This window comes from Simochromis diagramma, unplaced genomic scaffold (genome assembly GCF_900408965.1).
Source record: "Simochromis diagramma unplaced genomic scaffold, fSimDia1.1 OVJJ01000816.1, whole genome shotgun sequence".
NCBI classification, from domain to species: Eukaryota; Metazoa; Chordata; class Actinopteri; order Cichliformes; family Cichlidae; genus Simochromis; species Simochromis diagramma.
In genome coordinates, this window is record NW_024386908.1 from 15,244,446 (window position 1) to 15,263,373 (window position 18,928).

The 18,928-nt window shown below is 38.6% G+C and overlaps 1 protein-coding gene across 2 annotated transcripts; it reads right to left on the bottom strand.

Annotated features, from left to right (window-relative positions):
* Nucleotides 1–53: 53 nt before the first annotated feature.
* pah (phenylalanine hydroxylase) lies at nucleotides 54–17,348 on the bottom strand. 2 transcript variants are annotated; one of them, XM_040035757.1, is made up of 13 exons: nucleotides 17,189–17,348; nucleotides 16,056–16,175; nucleotides 8,496–8,679; nucleotides 6,234–6,322; nucleotides 5,758–5,825; nucleotides 4,281–4,477; nucleotides 3,761–3,896; nucleotides 3,578–3,647; nucleotides 3,335–3,391; nucleotides 2,402–2,497; nucleotides 1,901–2,034; nucleotides 1,704–1,819; nucleotides 54–487 (listed from the first exon to the last, which is right to left on the bottom strand). In XM_040035757.1, exons 1-13 carry the CDS (start codon nucleotides 17,258–17,260, stop codon nucleotides 444–446), a joined length of 1,383 nt encoding a protein of 460 aa, XP_039891691.1. In that variant the 5' UTR covers nucleotides 17,261–17,348; the 3' UTR covers nucleotides 54–443. The 2 variants fall into 2 exon arrangements, with proteins under 2 accessions (XP_039891691.1, XP_039891690.1); XM_040035756.1 differs by having other exon boundaries at nucleotides 16,056–16,178.
* Nucleotides 17,349–18,928: the final 1,580 nt, after the last annotated feature.

Here is an 18,928-nt window from a genome sequence, read left to right on the forward strand (position 1 = left end):
TTTTTTCCCCTCACTAGAGGAATATTAGCTGACAGTAGACACAGGAAGTACAGTCAGAGTAAAGAGATATTTATTAAAAACTGTCATGCATATACAAAACATTTAATTAATCCAGATTAAATGAAATATAATAACAGAAAGCCTCCTGTCATTTTGAAAAGCATAACAACCTGATTATTGGAGTTAGCTAACAAAGAAATGTTTATTATACAATGCTCTTATTTTGAAAAGCTATTCTTCACGTAACATTAATGAGGCTATAAACTTACTATTCTCCATAAGTAACGGGCCCATGTTTCCTATTACCTGAATTCTAAGAATATGGTCACTATCTGACTTGCGTATGTGTTTTAATACAAAGAAGTTGAATCTCTAAGCATGACGTTTAAAGAAGCCAAGAAGAAATTGTCAGGAGGGTTCTCCAAGTCTGATCTCCTGTCCTGTTACTCCAGCTTCCGCAGGGCTTCGCACAATTTCCCCATCTCACCTGAAACAGAAGAAAATAGAAGAGTCAGAGGAACAACTACTGCTGTATGTTAATGCTCATCGCATGCTTTCATATTTATGGATTTTATTTATTTATGGCTTTTAATAACATTCACAATATGGTGGAGTATTTTTTTAATTGCACACATGAGCTGTTTAAAGAGTCATCCCACCATACTGTGTGCCACGTTGCCTACTTTTACACACTGAAGCTATAACACTAACTTAGTGTGTAAAAACACCACAGAGCTGGTGATTTTACTTCCTGAGGACCCTTAAAAAGAACATCTCTCAAAGACCATTAGTGTCCTTCTGCCACAGCTCCACAGAGGTCATATTAACATATTGTTTCTATGTTTCTGCTGCAACATCCACACAGTCCTATAATTCACTGGATGCCCCCTCCTATGTCTGAAAGATCAGGCAGTTCTTGCTGCCTCAAAGAGGTTAATAATATCACAATGGATCGATCACCATGGTCAGCTAGTGTTTGGCTGTTACCGTCAGGCTGACAGTACAGAACAAATAAAATGAAGACAAACTGACTGAAAAACAGTTTCTATCCCAGAGCTGTACAAGCAATAAATGCTGTAATATCGGAAAAAGATTACTTTTTATCTTTTACTTATTGTTATGTCTAATATATTTTCATATACTTTATTGTTTTTATATAGTGTTTTTATATAGTGTTCAAATTGCACCTAATTACCGCTGTACACGTGAAAATAAATACATCTTTATATAAACATCTAACTATAAACATTCTATTTTATTCTATTGTAGGACGGAGGAGACGAGGAGGTAAAAACTGGAGGTGAGAAAAGCCTGTGTCATTTGGGTTGTTTCTCTTGTATTTTGACGGTTTACTCCCAGGTCTTGTTTTGGTTCCACTTCCTGTCCATTTCATTGTGTTGATTATTTTCACCTGTGTCTCACGCTGCATGCATTTCCCTGATTAGTCCTTTGAGTGTATACATCCAGGTCTGTGGGCCTTTGGCTGATTGTATGGTTGTGTTCAGGTCTAGACAAAACACGTACAAACTTTTGGAGTTTGCACGTGCTTTTTGGAGTTTGGGGTCACTGTACATAACAAATCAACACTGTGCTTGGTGTTTAAATTTAAGGCACTCAAAGTCAAACATTCATTCACGTTCAGACATCTATTATTTGATATTTCCAGACGACTAGTCATAAGTAATTTGACCAAAGCTGCTTACTGTTGATGCTGTCTGCCAGGTTCCTGAGCTGCTGGGTGTTGTCCAGCACTTCGATGCTCTGGGTGTAGGGGTTGTAGCGCACTGAGAAAGGCTTGGGGATCGTGCCTGCAAATTTCCTGCAGAGAGAGATGTGAATGATTAAAGACTCGCATGCATTGTAAATTTTAGAACAACTAAAAAACTAAAAATTGTCCTACCTGACTTTCTCTTTGGCATCTTCAAAGCTCTCTGCCACAAAGTAAACCGGCTGGTACTCTGTGATAGGGTACTTCTGGACAGTCGTCTTCTCGGGGTCGAAAGGCAGAAGTTTGGGCTTTTCTGTTAGAGAGTACTGAAAGAAAAAAATGTTTTTCTTTTCACTGCTTTATTTTCTCAATGAGCATCTCTATACCTGTCTGTAAACAGGAAGTGCGGCACGATTTAAGACTCTGCTGACTTGAGTGGACATCCTCTGCTGACAGCAGCTGATGTAACTCATGACCTCGAAGTCTTTGCCCCCACCTGAGTGCTTACCCACTGAACCACTTTACCACCGCTCTGCTGAGCAACTCCCCCAGTGACACATTAAACCTGAACCCGAGTGGACCACTAACCCACTGCCTGCTGTTGTGCAATAAGGCAAATGTGTTATAAAAATAATGTACAGAAAGCAAAATGTTTGTGGAGGTGCTTCATCGCTGTACTCGGCTTCCTCTTACCCCCAGCTCTCCAAATGAAGACAGCAAGCCGGCTCCGTAAGCTTTGATCTCAGAGCCCTGCTTACAGAGGCCAAACTCCACGGTGAACCAGTACACCTGAGGGACACACACCTGGGTCATGAAATGTGACTTACGCACCACAAGCAGTAAAAAAAAAAGGAAAGGAAGCTTTGGGTTTCAGAGGAAATCTGAGGAAAAAATATCTTATTTTAAACAAGATGATGACATAAAAATTTCATTTTTATACTGTGTAAAGTAAGTTTTTATTTCATTTTTATTATTCTCTTAATATTTCTCCACTCTTTTTTATTCCTTTTTATATTTACTTATGTAAGACAAAAATATAAATTGTCATTAAGATTCTTGAGGTTTGCTTCTGATATGCACAATCTCAAATAAACTCTAGGATTTAGATCACATTTTTATCTCTTGTTTTACTCAGAGTATTTAAAAATAGGAATATTAAATACAGATATAATATTAATAATGAACTTTAAAAAAATTTTATTCATGATTTTGGAGGTACTGAAAGAGTTGCAATAAATGTGTTTAGCAGCATATATGTCTTGATATTTCTAGACATATATATACATATATGTACTACTTTATCAACAGAAAGCCTTAATACTAATTCAAGCTTGTCTTGACCACTTTCTGCATTAAGATACAATAACTGTTTTTTCCATGTCATAACAAGGTAAACATGTGTCATGGACAAAATGCACTTCTTATATTTACAATCCAAAGGCTCTATAAAGCAAAGAGGACTGTAATTAATGTTATTAATTAAACCTGTGTTTATCCTGCAGCGACATGTCAGAATAGCCTGTTAGATTAAGAAACAGGTTATTTAATGTGATCTAGATTGATCCAATCTTTCGTAATTAGAGGCTCATATCTATTACCGCTGTTTGCCTTGTACACGGTACTCACGGTAGCAAGTTTCTCAATGTACTCATCCGGCGCTCCGAGAGATGCAAGGCCAATTTCCTGTGTGGGATCAAAGCACATGGGTTAAGAGGAGCTTCTCACGCTGTCAGACAAGGCCAGGATAAACTGGTGAAACTGAGATTTGTCATCTTTTTGCCTCAGCACAGGAATTCATATCACTCTTGGTCTAATCTGAATAATAGAAAATAGAAAAAGTAAAGTGTTTATTCTCCTCTTTAATATTACCTGTGAGAACTGCGCAAAGCTTGGATCAGCAAACAGAGGAACGTGTCCCAGGAGCTCGTGGCAGATATCGCTGGATTAGACACACAATTTGCTCTTTAATTCAGAAATCTTTACTTCCTTGTAATAAGGAAGATTTTACTTCACCTGTAATTTTTTATTAGCTTTATACACTGAGACACTCACGGCTCAGGTGTGTACGTGGGCTTGGAGCCGTGGCGAATGTACTGCGTGGAATGGAAGACGCGGAACGCGAGTCCAGCCAGGAAGTCACGGGACGAGAGCAGGCCGGCTACGGGGCGAAGCCGGAAACCTGTGCATGCTGCAGGAGAGCGGTGGGGAGATGAAAGAGATGAGACAGTGAGCGTTTTGTTGCTTGAGTTGAATAAGAGCATGCAAGGATGGGAGGGAGGAAGAGGAAGTGGGGGTCTGTACAGCCAAATGAACTGAATGATGACTCATGCATTGGGTTTCATGGACTGTGTGATGTTGCGTGACTCATAACAGAAAGAGATTGTCTATTTCTATCAATCATTAGAAGAGAATTTACATATTATAGCAGCTTTGTTGCCATCTATAGGCAGTAATTAGCAGCTTTTTAATAGTGTGCATTTATAAATTATATTATTAAACATAGTCTTTCAAATGTCTGCATTTTAACCTCGGAGTGATAAAAAACAAGTGTTTTTTTTAGGTGTGGAGTTACACTGCAGGAAGCGGGAGACGTCCTCGAGCTGTGGGATGTTGTCTGGCCTGTAGCCGCAGTATTTCTCCAGCAGGGGGAAGACGCGGTTGTGTTCACGGCAGGCGTGAGTCGGGTACAGAGTCTTCAGCTCCCTGAACACCGTGCCCCAGGTGGCCTTCTCCTCCTCTGTGTACTCCACCCTGGGAATGGACTGTCCGCTGGAACAGCGGTCACAACAGAAGTTATGTTTCCCTGATAAACACTAACACCACCACACTGTGTTTACCTTACATTTTTCTCCCTGAACCCAACAAACCTTTGAGCCACAGCTCATTATTCCTGAAAAATATCAGTTTTATTTTACTCGCTGCTCCTGTAAGTCTCATTCAGCAACTAACGACCCAGCTAAAACCATGTTTTAGACATTTTATCGGTTATATGTGAACATTACTAAAAAATAAATTGATGGCTTTTGAGCGTCTACATCAACGGCAATAAAAATTTCACCATGGCTGTAGTTTTATATGTAGAGTTTTTCTAATGTCTGATGTGGAGGATTTTTAGTGGTAGCATCAAAAAATAAATGTGGTAATTTTTTCTACATAAAAAATAATTTAAAATATGATATAGTGGTAATATATCATATATAAATATCATATATTATATATTATATAAATAATTATATAGTATTTTTTAATGAAATAAATAAATATAGAATTCTTTATGTAATTGCTGTGTCACGGCAGAAAAGACAATAAAAACAGCCCATAGAAAGGCTTGAATTAATTAGTAGAACCCGTACAAAAATAAATAATTAGAATTAAATAAAAATAATAAATAATTATATAATATATTGAGGATTTAGAAATTTTGAAAAAATATAATATGATACTATTAATAATCTAATATATAACAAAAAAGTGAAATATTGCAATTCCTTTAGGAAATATTGCAATAATTTAATTTGCAACAGCTTTCTCATAAATAATTTATCACTGGATAAATATATCAATGTCAATTTAACTTACATAGCACATTTCAGTACATGTAGACTCAATGTCCTTACCACAAAAGTGGAAAACATAAAAAACTCTGCAGGTCTACAACATATTAAGTCAATAAAATCAACAAAACAAAACCTTACAAAGAAAGACTGAATTCTGTGAAGAAAAGGACAAAAAAATATTTTTAGTTTATATTTTTTGTTGGTTTTTTCCCTTTTACTTCACCTGTGTTTTTGTTTTGGACTTCGATACTCTCTCTATACCCTAAAACTACAGTATAACTTAAATTTTTTTTAAAATTATCTACACAGTAAACTCTTTTTTAAAAACACATTGGTTTATTCCAATGAGAAAGTTCACTTCATCATTTGTCCGCAGCATTTGACCAACATGTGAATAAGACTTCCTGATTAGGTGATCCTTATACCCACTACTACTCAAACTCAGCCCATAACGTCTCTATGAGCATAAATATATTAAGTAGGAGTAGTTACTGTCTGTAGTTGTAGGCGATGTCTGCAAACTCCTTCCTGCGAGCTCTGTATACTGGATCTGTGAAGCCCTGACAACATACACACACACACACACACACACACACAAATAAAAGCCATGTTAGATCTCATGATTGCAGCAGAGCCACTCAGAGCTAAATCAAAGGTGGAAATCCTTTGGGAAGGCCAAACGCACATACATATTCAAATGAAGCCTTTGTAGAGTGTTTTTCAGCTTATGATGAATGCATTCTGCTTTAATGTCAGTGGCAAAAGGGAGCAATTATCTATAATTACAGGGGCTCAATTAAAGCACTGACATCAATTTGTGTGTGTAGATAGTTTCCATTAGAATGGATGGCGGAGTGCGGCCTTGTCATCTCCGCTGCTTTTCATAAGCAAGCGCGTGGGCGTGAGTGGACGTGCATTCACGTGTGCACGCAGAGGCAGGATGTGGCGGTGGATGAGTCGGTCCTTACCGGGTGATCGGCGTCCAGCTCGGAACCATAACTCAGGATCTGGTTGGCAAAACGGTCCAAGTCCTGGATATCATTGGGGAACCATGGCACTAGAGGATAACAGCAGTCATTAAGTACTTATAATTTATGTTTTAAGTCAACATCGGATCAAACAGACCAGTCGTGCAGTGTCTGAAGGGGATATTCAGTGTTAGGTAAAGGGTTAAAGGTCATCTCTGTGCCCTTTTATTGTCATATTATGTAGAGATAAGTCAAGTGGCCAAGCTATTTCAACAACTACAATAACCAAGTGGGGTCATATTAATACAGGAATACTTTTTTAATGACTGTATTTGTGTTTATTATACCCACTACGCTCAAAGGAGTCAACCAACATATCTGTGCCACACTTTGTGCGTTTAGTGTCTGCTTCAGAGATTCTGCAGAAAATCTGTGTAGTATATGGCTATATATGGCTCAAAAATGACCCTAAGATTATTTATTTATTTTAAAACAACTTGTTTATTTTATTGTTTCTTATTGTATCTTTCTTCATTGACTATTATGGCACTTAATGCTCATATTTATTTTACTTTTTGCGTACAGCGTTTTGTGGCTGTCTGTAAAAAGTGCTAAATAAAAAACTTTCATTTAGGGAAATGATCATCAGTTGAAGCCTGAATATTATTTTATTCCTGACTTATATAAATGGCTGCAGTTCACATTAATATTGATGATTGTTACACATACTTGTGTGCATTTTGCCTGCAAGATTTTTTTCAGTGCTGTGGCATTTTGACACTCAACAGAGCTGTACACAAGGGGGGCATCTGCTTATTCATATGGATTTATGACACTCAAACAACAGTGAGGCCCAATCATTAATCTGCATTTGGGCAGTGTGGTCCAGCCTGAGGCCCCTGCAGAGACAATAAAGCTGTTTAGGCTGTCTCCAAAACTGGCCATAAATATCCTCCTTGTCCACTTGACCCTGACCAGTACACCACAGAGTCTATGCCGAGGTCAGAGGGGGATCCATGGTGGCCCTGTCTGTCTCAGCCTGCCATGACCTTGGCATGTTCTCTGTCCTTGGGTTAGTCTGGGGCGGAGACACTAAACTCTTCTGTTCCTGCCGGGCCTGTTGGTCCTCAGTAGCTAAACTAATGTCATTCTGGAAACAACTAATAAAAGGGGCAGTGGGCCATCATTCTCATGGGCGACACTGGCTGTCCATTACTAAGTCTGGCGTAGCTCAACACCCAGCACCAGGCCCGGTTGATAAATGGATCATTTCAGCTGTAGTGGTGTCAGCTTTTTAGATTTATTTTTTTTTTTAACCACAGCTGTTTCTGGTTCTCAGAGAATATACCCTAAATTTCCCTCTATTACCAAAATCTTTAATTTACATCGCACAATATTACCACTACTGCTTCTATTATTACTGGATAGGTTGTTGCTGCTGTCTTTTCATTTTCATTTATGTGTTGAATTCAAATATACTGCTATGAAGGTTGGTACAGATATCAGGGGTCCCCAGAGGATACGCCCATATTTTCCTTTGTTATCAGAATCAGCTCAAAGGTATGTATATGTAGTGAAACGTATTTACATCTCTTGGGTGGCTTAACATGAAGCACGGTAATGACATTTCCCCAGAGGATGATCACTGGTGTCTATCGCAATGAAATTTGGTACAGACATCAAGGTTCCCCAGAGGCTCGACAAAGCATCTACATCGAGGTTTACTGTGTTTTGTACTAAAATATCAACTATTTAACGTCAACTCGATGGTCTGCTACATAATCTAGTACATCTGGTACCAATGTTGATCATTTCCAGAGTATACTCTGACCAGAATGAACTTAGAAATTACATAGATGAAGAAAAAGGCTCTTTGACAAAAAGCATTTATGATCCCCAGAAGATAATCCCTATTGTGCTACATTTTTTGTTATTTTGCAATGAATGACCTTGTTTAATATCAAATTGGCTTGTAATTAATAATTAGCAGGTATTCATGTGCCTCTTGTAATCATTTTGGAGACCTAGTGCCATCCTTTGGCTAAAAATAAAAGCGACTCAGATTTTGATTTATGAGTCTAAAACTTCATTGCATTGCTTGTTTAGCACTTAAAGGCTGAAATGACTGGCATATTAAACACGAGAATATATCTGTAAGTTGACATTCACATGCAACATATATTAACATTTAATAATTTCAGCATGTTGCTGATTGATGGTGCTCTTGTTCAGTGGACATCCTCATACAACTTACTCACTAACCTGTGTCCTTCTCTTTGCTGCGTGTTAGCTCGTGCACATGGCCGCTGATTTGTGTGCGCAGGCAGTCAATGACCTCATCCAGGGCCTGAGAGCAGGTGGAGTCTACGCTGATGAAGAACTCATACTGCTCATTGTTCATGCGCGATGGACGGGACTCGATGTGTGTCAGGTTAATGCCTTTCTCCTGCAAAAAGAAAGATGTTGGCATGCGGGCTGTCAGCTGTTTATGTCTTTATGTTTACGCTCATCCACGCATGTATTTTGTATACGGAAATGTTAAATTTGTTTGAGAGGGATTTCTAATAAAAAACAAGGTGGAAAATTGTCCCGCAGCACTGCCTTTGTGCTATCACTAGAGGGTGGTGTGCTGTTAGTAAACTACTAGAGTGCACTCTATCAGACTTTGTGAAGACCACAGGTCAGCTGGCTGGAACTCGCTGAGCCAGACACTGGAGGCATTCTCTTAGTAAAGACGTGTGGGACATATTGTAATAGTTAGTACACAACTGTGGAACCCTTGGGAAGCTTCCAGAGTTTTATGGTTGAAATTCAAGAACTGTACTTGATCTTAACATGCAAAATAGTTCTGGCTTGTATGTGAATGAATTTTATATGGTACTTTTCACCTAAATGTGCTTTTGTTTTTGTGCACGTTTATGTAACTTTTTGGAGGGAGTGTGTTATTTGTTTGGTCCGCTATAGGCTGCAGAGGAGGGCGTAGGCAACCCAACATCACATTTTCTCCCATCTAGCTCCTATTCGGCCTTTTTTTACGGGTCATGTGGTTCTGCATCCCCCCAAAGAGTCACTACAGACACGACCAAAGATGAGACCACGATGGCATTTTTTGAATTTCATTTGTTTGAAGAGATTTAAAACTGTGTTTTTCAATTAAAAACCCAATATTACTGTATATTATTACTTAAATTTTTGTTAATAAATTAAAAAAATGTGATACATCAAATCATTCGTGAGGCCACCACAGAAAATATGATATGTATATGTAGCTGACAGATTTAGTTTCTAAATTTTTATTAGTTTGGGATTGAGAACTGTGTCCCTGTCATCATAATTAATCTGTCCATGACTACAAAGAGAAATAATTCAATGTGCGTGCCACTGGCAGCCTGGTCCAGCTTAACATAACCATTCCAAGTCCTGAAGCGAATATGGTGCAGCGGCAAATCTGCCACATTTCTGTACCCCTCCGAGCCGTCCCTTCACCGTGACGCCGGTGACAATAACCCCAGCTGAGGTCAAGGTCAGTCGGTAGCATGACTCGTCACAAGAAAGCCATGCCGCTGTGTCACATGTGCGCTGAAACCCGGGTGGATAAGCAGTCCGGCAGTTTTTATGAGCGGCTCTCTCAATGAACACGTGATGGTTGTCCAAGCTGTGTGGCTAAACGTTAGCACATGGCTCAGTCGTTTTCAATATATCAGTAAAAAACAAAAACACACACAACAGGAGAGAAAAATGAAGTCCTGGAGCACAAACTCTTGAAGCTTTGTTTTTTACAGCATTATTTACTTTAAAGCATGTGAGCGGACTCAGCATGTGTTACATCACAGCTGGGCAAGAATGGGGTCTGTTGATAGTTTGGGGGTCGTTTGGCGTGTTTTACTGAAACGTTAAGGGCAGTGGGAGGATGAGGGGTGGAGCAGGGGGAGGATCGGCAGAGTGGGAGCTCATAGGCTCAAAGGGGATCCTGATGTTTACAGCTGCATTTGAGACAAGCATTTGGCACATACTTGGTATTGATCAGAGTCAACACAGCCACATCTCCACCCACAAAAATGTGGAAAATTAAATTAAACAAAGAAAACAGTTTCTTCACAAAAATGCTTTTCATGAACTGAAAACATAATTTTCATGGCTGGTTTTATATGTTATGATAGTGTTTTAATACAAAATGTATTTTAAAAAAATTAAAACTTGGTACTTGAAAGAAGGTCGGATTTAAAGATTAAACAATGAAGGTGCTGCCAGTCCCTATTTACCACGAGCACGTAGTCACCTACGCAGAGGCAATTTAGATCGATATGAGAAGAAAAAACAACACAATGACCCACTGATGTTGTTGGGATTTGAAGGATTAAGCAATAACAGGTTGTGTAATAACACATCAAACTGATTTTCCTTGGTAAATGTGCAAAAGTACGACAAACCATTAAGTACCATTGTATGCACAGATTCCACAACATAGACTGTTTATCAAATTAATGTGTTAAAACAAATCTACAACAGGACAGTATCTGAAACAGATGTCCTGTATACAGGACCTGAGAGATCCACCTGGTCTTTCAGTTGATCATTTAAGGTTCACTGAAGCATCATCAGAAATGGTCACAGTGGAAGGGTGACCGTTAAGAAGACCTTCTTAAGGAAGAGAAACTGGGAAAAAAGGGTGAGGTATTCAATATTAAACAAAACCTGGTCTAAAAATCACTGGCAACAGGTCTGATGGAGAAATTTTGGGTTCAAATTGTGTCAAAATGCAAACTGTAGTTATTATGAAAGAGAACACCAGGAGAGAGGTCCAACAATGAGTGTCTACAGCCATCTGTAAAACACGGTGGAGGCTCAGTCATGGTTTGGGGCTAGATTTCAAGCCTTGGTGGTGGAGATCCTGTCAAAACTGTAAATGTGATTATGAACCTAGAAATATACAATCAGATTTTCAACTCTCATCCATTCACGATCCATTCATTTTTCAGCGTGACAATGATCCCAAAAATGTCAATGCTGTAAAACCAAACCTGGACAGAAAAACACAATGGAGCACTATCAGTGATTTAGAGCAGTGTGAGCTCATCTAAAGGCAACCAACATCCAAATAAGAGCTTTGAATGTCCTTCAAGAAGCGTGGAGAACTATCCCTGAAGACTATGTAAAGTCTTTACCTAAGAGATTTCAGGTGGTTTGAAGAATAAAGATCGTCATAGAAAATTTAAGCTCATTATATTTTCATACATGTTTCAAGAAACTGCTCTACCGTTTTCGCATTTTCCTAACAAAACATAAAGAAGAATTTATAGATAAAAACAGCTGTTAGTCATCAGCATAGTATGTTATAAACTACTTTACTTTCACATAGGTACAGCACAGCAATCAGTTCACAGCGTGTAAGAATGGAGAATTTTCTAGCAGCATTTGCCTGGTTCTTTATCACTACCCCCAGCTGAGATCAATGATGCACCTGCCATGTTTGCAAACCACTGATATACAAACATGTGAGATAAGCTCTGTTTGTTTAGTTTCCTCGTTTAAAGAGTCAGAAAAAGCCAGGAGCATGAAAACTACACCGCAAAGCGCTTAGCCTATTTGTACATTTCTTTCCCCTTGCCAAAAGCCATTGTATTTAAATGACACGACTAGTTTAAATTATGTACTAAAGTGGAACATTCCCAGGATTTATTTTTTAGTGTCTCCTCATGTGGCTTGTTTTGTTTAATTTTAATCAGTAACTTATGGTAACATAACTGCTTTGTCATGAACCATTTTTTTTAAAGGAGCAGGTTGACAAATTGTCTCCCCCCCAGAGTCAGTGTTGGCAACTTAGCGATATATTTATATATTTAGCGAGTTTTCAGACCCCCTTAGCGACTTTTTTCCTAAAAATCGACTAGCAAATCTGGCGACTTTTTCTGGTGTTATTGGAGACTTATTTATGACGACTTTTTGACGTGAAAGCGCATATCGCTTTTACTCTCAACAAGCAGCGGTGCTGCCGTGGGCACCTCGCCCGTTCCACAGTGCTCACGGGCGGAGGATGGTCCTCCCCCAGCTGCTATCAGGGTAAAAGATGTTCACACCTATGCGTCCAAAGTGCAAATGAATCGCGCATGAGCGAAGCCGCTGCTCCCGCACTGACTGTAACGCAGTCAGTTCTTCTTTTACTCTTATGCTGTTTTGTGGATCACAAGGTTTAAAACTTATGGAAAACACACACACAAAGTAACTCCACCAGAGTGCCTATTTTGGGTCACTTTTGCCGGTCCAAGCCCAGGTAAAGGAGCAGGGTTGGAATTGTGACATTAAAAAAAGCATAAAAATTGCTAAAAGAAATTTAATTTGTAGTTCTAAATAAACTAAATGCATTTAGGACGGTTTTTTTTATTCACTTTATGTCTCTTCCATGATGTTATTTCTCTCTCCAACAATGTAGGTTACAATTACATTAGCATGACCAATTATGCAAATTAGACGATGACATCATTTAGCCAATTTTAGCGACTTTTAGGACAGCCAATAGCGATTTTCAATACTGAGGAGTTGGCAACACGGCCCAGAGTTAAGTAAGATGCACAGATACCAATCTCACTGAAGCCAGCTGTTTCTTATTTGTTTTATCTGCACAGGCCAAAGTGTAAAAAGAAAAGGATCCTTGCCAGAAACATTTTTACATTTGATCAATAACCTTTTCATATATATCATTTGTAACAGTCAGTAGTAATTAGTATTAAGCAAAACCAGCCTTCCAAAACTATGCCAGATTAGCTTCTCACACAGAGTGCAGTCAGGGGATATACATTAACCAAATGGGATTTCAAATGTTATTTAGAGAGATTAGTGGTCATTAGGCAAGTCATTACTGTTTCTTATAATGCTAACATAAGTTAACAAACTGTTGGTTGTAACTTAGCATGAGCTAAGCTCTGCCATAGCTTAGCATCTTACAAGGCAGGGCTCTAGAGTGCGACCAATCTGGTCGCAAATGCGACCAAATTTTTCAGTGGTGCGACTAAAAAAAAAAAATTTGGTTGCACCTGTGAGACCAACTGTTCGGGTAGCAAAAAAAAACAAAAAATCTGCAACCTTCCCTGTGGTCAACAACAGACACACATTATGCCCCTATTGTGGACTAAACCAATCAGAGATAGTAAGGGGCGGGACCTCTCTGATTGGCCGTGGTCCAGTTGAAAGTGAAGGTGGAAGTGGGAGGTGAGTAGCTTGAATAAAGCGATATCAATTCATTAAATCCTGAATCGACTTTTAAATATAACTTTGTTTTGCCAGAAACGGCAGATTCTCAGATTAAAGCTCACAAAACCATTTCAACAACAACCAAACAGCAAATGAGAGCAGGTACACGGATTCCACACAAAGACGTAAACACAGAACGGACCCGACGCATCAGAATCAACTTTGTCTTTCTCGGCTTTCTCACCCGACGGCCTGTAGACGGACACGCTGTCGGAGCTTAGCGATTCTGATGCGTCCGGTCTGCGCTGTGATTACGTCTTTTTGCGCTGATTCTAAGCTGCAGGTTTTGTCTCTCTCCAACCAAAATTCACAGAGCCAGCAGCAAAAGAAGCAGCAAACTGCGCTTCACATTTGATCAATGTGGTCATGAATTTTGCTGTTTGCTTCCACGACTATTAAAATCACACTTCATGCACAGCTAGCTCTCTCTCTCTCTGTACTTCAAGAACAGTTTCCCGTCTCCAATCTCTGTTTTCTGTATTATTCATTCGCTTATTACCCACCAGTCTACCGTTGTTTACAGCGCTGTTGGCTGCTGTCTTTTTCTTTTCTTTTTTTCACTTAAATGACCTCGGACAAGAAAACCTATTTTTTCTGTTGTTCAATACTGAAGAAATTTAAACTTTATATGCAGAACATTGTAGAATATTTTTAAGGTTATCTGCTATAAAAAGCCAGACCAGGAAAATCTCCTTCATGTTTTTCTGTTTTATTCTCAGTTACTTTCACACAAAGGCATCTGCTGTGATGTTCACAATTCTGATGAAGTCAGTACTGATAAATGATCAGAATTATAATATTTCTGACTGTCTGAGGCTAAGTTGAATCGAATCGGGACTTTGAAAACCGGAATCGAATGGATTATAGAAATCAGTGATGATACCCAGCCCTAGTGAGCAGCCTAGGCACGACAGACGTGGATGTAGCTGTAATAGGAAAAGAACTATTGCTAACTTTTCTGTTAAGTTAAGGCCTGATCCTTCTGAAATTCATAGCCAGTGCTCTGACACGGTGTCATCAATCTTTGAATGCTGAAAAAGCACAGTGTATCCAGAAAAACACATTATATTATATAAATTATTATAGAATTTGTGTGCGCCTAACTTTTGTGCCGGTACGCCTAACTTTAAAAAGTTAGGCGTACCGGTACGCCCATGGCAAAAAGTTAGTCTAGAGCCCTGCAAGGTAGCTTATTGCAGGATTAGTTTACCTGTCACTTATCTTACATTCTTACAAAGACTAGAAATTGAATCATATAGATTAAATATATCAGATATAGAATTTTAATGTGGTGAAATTGTAGGTATTACTAGCATGACTTTGTTCGATTAAGCTAAACTGATTACTCTAATGCTAAAATAAGCTAACTAAATAGTGAATGTAGTTTAGCTAAGCATTAGCTTAGCTGTTGCATGAGTTAGCATTTTACAAGGTAGCTTAGCTCCCCCCACTTTGCATTGTACTTTCCTATATAATAAATCTTAGCTTAAAAATAAAACTTAAAAATTTAACAAATATAATATAGAAATGTGAATTTATTTCAATCAGTGTCATTATTAGTTTGTTTCAGTTAGACCAGCCAAATTGTTTCTACTTAACACAAACTAGCTACTGGATGTACCTTAGCTTACCATATATTTAGCTGTTTACAAAACCTTGAATCAGGAGACACCCATTTGATGGTAAAATGTTGCTTAGAGAGATTGGGGGTGTTCCTGTGTGGGCTGCATCCAGGGTGTGTTCCTGTTAGTCTAACAAGGTAAGTAGCTTATGGTTATAGCTTAGCTTAGACTTAGCTTAGCCAGCTCACAGCCACAAAGAGTGGCATCAAGTAATATAGATTAAACAAATAGTATAAATTCTTAGTGAGATCAGAACTATTGTATTATATTATATACTATTATATTATCTTAGCTTCTCACAAAAACTTTGAATTAAGGTGCTATAGAAAATACAAATGAAATATAAAATGCTAATTAGTAAGATTAAAGCACACATTGAAGCTTAGCTTCTTAGAAACACTGGTGACACAGATGAAACAAATAAGATATAAATGTGAGATATAAAAACCAGAAATGAGGAATATGGATATATAGATGGATGAAATGTTATTTAGTGAGATTATAGCTGCTTGAAGCATTTTATTTATATCTAGTCCAGTCAGAACCACTCTTCGGAACCTAACCAGCAACCAGTGGCTGGCTATAGCTCTACATTTAATGGTCCCCTATGAATCTAATTTTCTGCAAGAAAGCCAAGAGGCACAATGTTCAAAGTACTGACAATGCTAAACACATTTTAATATTTTTTTTTAAATAAATTATTCTTCTTGAATGCATTTCACAATAGTCAGACACTGTCATAAATAAAGATTAATATACCGAACCATTCACACATTAATTTAACAACCTATGGTTTATTACTGGAAGAGCTGCTTGTAATTTTGCTTTCCATGACTAAATGAACAAGTTAGAAATCCTAATGATATTGAAAGGTACATGAATATCATTAGCATTCAGTTTGTCACTGAACCCCATTAGGACCCAGGGCTGTCCACTGATATAAAAAGTTTACCTCAAACAGCCTCAGGGCTTTGGCTAAAGCTCCGACCTCTTCTTTTAAGGAGAAGATGCAGGAGATCACCTCTGACTTATTGTTGGTCTCCTCCTCCAGGTACATGGAGCCCCTTCTCTTCTGCTGAGAGACGTATTTAAGATAAATATACAGATTTTATATAAAAATACAACATGGATGGGGTCGTGCATACAGTGTTGTTAATGCAAAGCTATTACAAAAATGCAACAGATTCACTTTTAGTGCGGGGATGTGAATCATGAATTTAAAAATTGTTAGAATAGTGTTTGGCTTTCCTTTTGTCTGCCTGCCATATGCAGTTAGAGAGCATGTTATGTAGTTTAAAGCCATCCAGGGCAGCACGTAAAGTTCAAAGCCTTCACACTCAGCCATATTCAAAGAGGGTTTCAGATAAACACACACAAAAACCCAACACATCCCCTCATTTCTTCTATAGATGTTTTACAGATGAGTAAATACAGATCAAGAAATAACAACCCAGTTAATTATTTATTAAACTGAACATGTCCCATGCTTTTTTAAAAGGAACCCACATAAAATTAAGTTTTTAAAGGACAGTTTTGACTGCAAGAGTTCAACAAATGACTGAATTTCTACATCTTTTGTATGGCTTTTATTCAGGCTCCAGTTAAAGATTTCTAATATGTTGCTTATGAAATCTGATGTAAGTTAAATAAATGGATACACAGAGCTCAAACTGATATTAAAGATATCAACTTCGTGGTCCATCTGGCAAAAAGTAGCTTTAATTATTTGATTATAAAAAGTACTTAAAGGGTGGTTTTGTCATTCACAAACAAAAACAGAGGCCTGCAGAGTAGGGACATTTCTTGCATTTGTTTAGCACTCTGACTTTTTCCATTATCGTCAGCTGTTTTTCACCTCTATTCACTGTAATTCTCTGCTTTGTTTGCTCTTGTACCCCGAATTTTCTAGCTCTGCCCAGCTATACTGTTGTTTTAATAAAAACACACTGGTTTGAATCGCTATTTAAGGCTGTTTGTTTTGCATAACCTCCACAAAAAGAACACAAATAAACTGACAAAATTGAATGTAGTGCTAAAAGAAAGAAAACACAAATGGCTTTTAAGTCAGCTATAAGTCAGATTTACCCCTGGGACTTGGTCCCCTGTTTCTGCTTCTGGGCTGTAGTTTCCATTAACCCTCTTGTATGCAGCGTCCATCCTCTCCGTCCTCCAGGTAGGAAGTGTGTAGTTGTGTGTATGCTGATGCTGGGCTGAGATCTCGGGAAAGCTCCTCTGTGAGCTCTCCTTTAAAAACCACTCCTGGTTAACACCGGTCCACGTGACATCACACCCCCTCTGCATCGATATGTCATGGGATGGTTGTTGTGAAACAGAACTAAAGTGGCACATCTGGTTCTTGTTGTGTGCCTGTGGGCAGAGTTTGCTGGTTTTTGTGCAGCAACTTTGTCAGTTTCTGCGCAGCCTGGTCATTTTGAGAACAGGTAGAAATAACCAGTGAAAAACTTGCTTTTATCCATTTAGACACATTATGTAATCATAGTTATGTTAAAGGGAAAAATGGTGCTGATATATTTTTCAAGGCATGGTGTGAATGTCTTAATGGGGCCGTTCCCAAACCTCCACACTTAAGATATAATTCTGAATATAATCTTTTAGAAGAAATATCTGTACAAACACGACTGTGTAAGGTGTAATTTGTGTAACTGCACAGTGCAAACACTGAGGATGTGACCTGCACTGCAAACTAACCTCATGACTGATAAGGGATTAGTGCTCCTGCCATATGGCACTGTATGAACTAATAACTAGGATAAAAACTGGTTGGCCCACCCTTGGCAACTTGAATTGTAATCAATCGTTTATGATAACTGGCTATAAATCTTTCATATCGTTGTGGAGGAATTTTGATCCACTCTTCTTTTCAGAATTGTGGTAACTCAGCCACACTGGATGGTTTTCAAGCATGAATGGCCTGTTTAAGATCCCAATTTTCATTCCAATGTGATAGAAACTCAGACTTTGACTAGGCCACTCCAAAACCTTAATTTTGTTTTTGTTTTACGCATTCAGAGGTGGACTTGCTGGTGTCTTTTGGATTCAAGGTTCAAGGTTCAAGGTTCTTTATTTGTCACATGCATAGTTATACAAGTATAACACACAGTGAAATGTAGCCTGACACGCTCCTCGACATGTGCAAAAATTGGGGGGGGGGGGGTGTAGAGGAAGAACATTATATATATATATATATACAGACATATAGTATATACACTGGGTGAATGTGCAGTAGTAGCAGCAAGCAGGTGAATTCTGTACATTAATATGAATAGACATCTGACTATTTTACAGGATAGACAATATAAACATATTTAAAATTAAAGGAATTGAAATGTACATTGTGCCTTGGTTTAGTGTCTGGAAGAGTCCTGACTCAGTCAATTATAGATGATGTGAGAGGGCGGGTGTGTGTGTTTAGGGCATGGATGGCTTGGGGATAGAAGCTCCTCTTGAGTCTCTCTGTCCTTGCCCGGATGATGCGGAACCTTCTACCAGATTGCAGAAGTTGGAACAGTTTGTTGCCAGGATGGGACGGGTCCTTCAGTATCTGCGCTGCTCTAGTCCGGCATCTCCTGGTGTAGGTGTCCTGAAGCGGGGGGAGAGCAATCCTGCAGCAGCGTTCTGCTGTACGGATCACTCTCTGGAGAGCTTTTTGGTCCTGATCACCCCCTAGATAACTGAAATTGAGTTTCAGGGCATGAACTGATGGGTGGACATCGTCCTTTACGATTTATCGACAGAAATCAGAATTCTTGTTTCCATCAATTATGGCAGATAATCCAGTTCCAGGTCCAACAAAGCAGCCCCAGA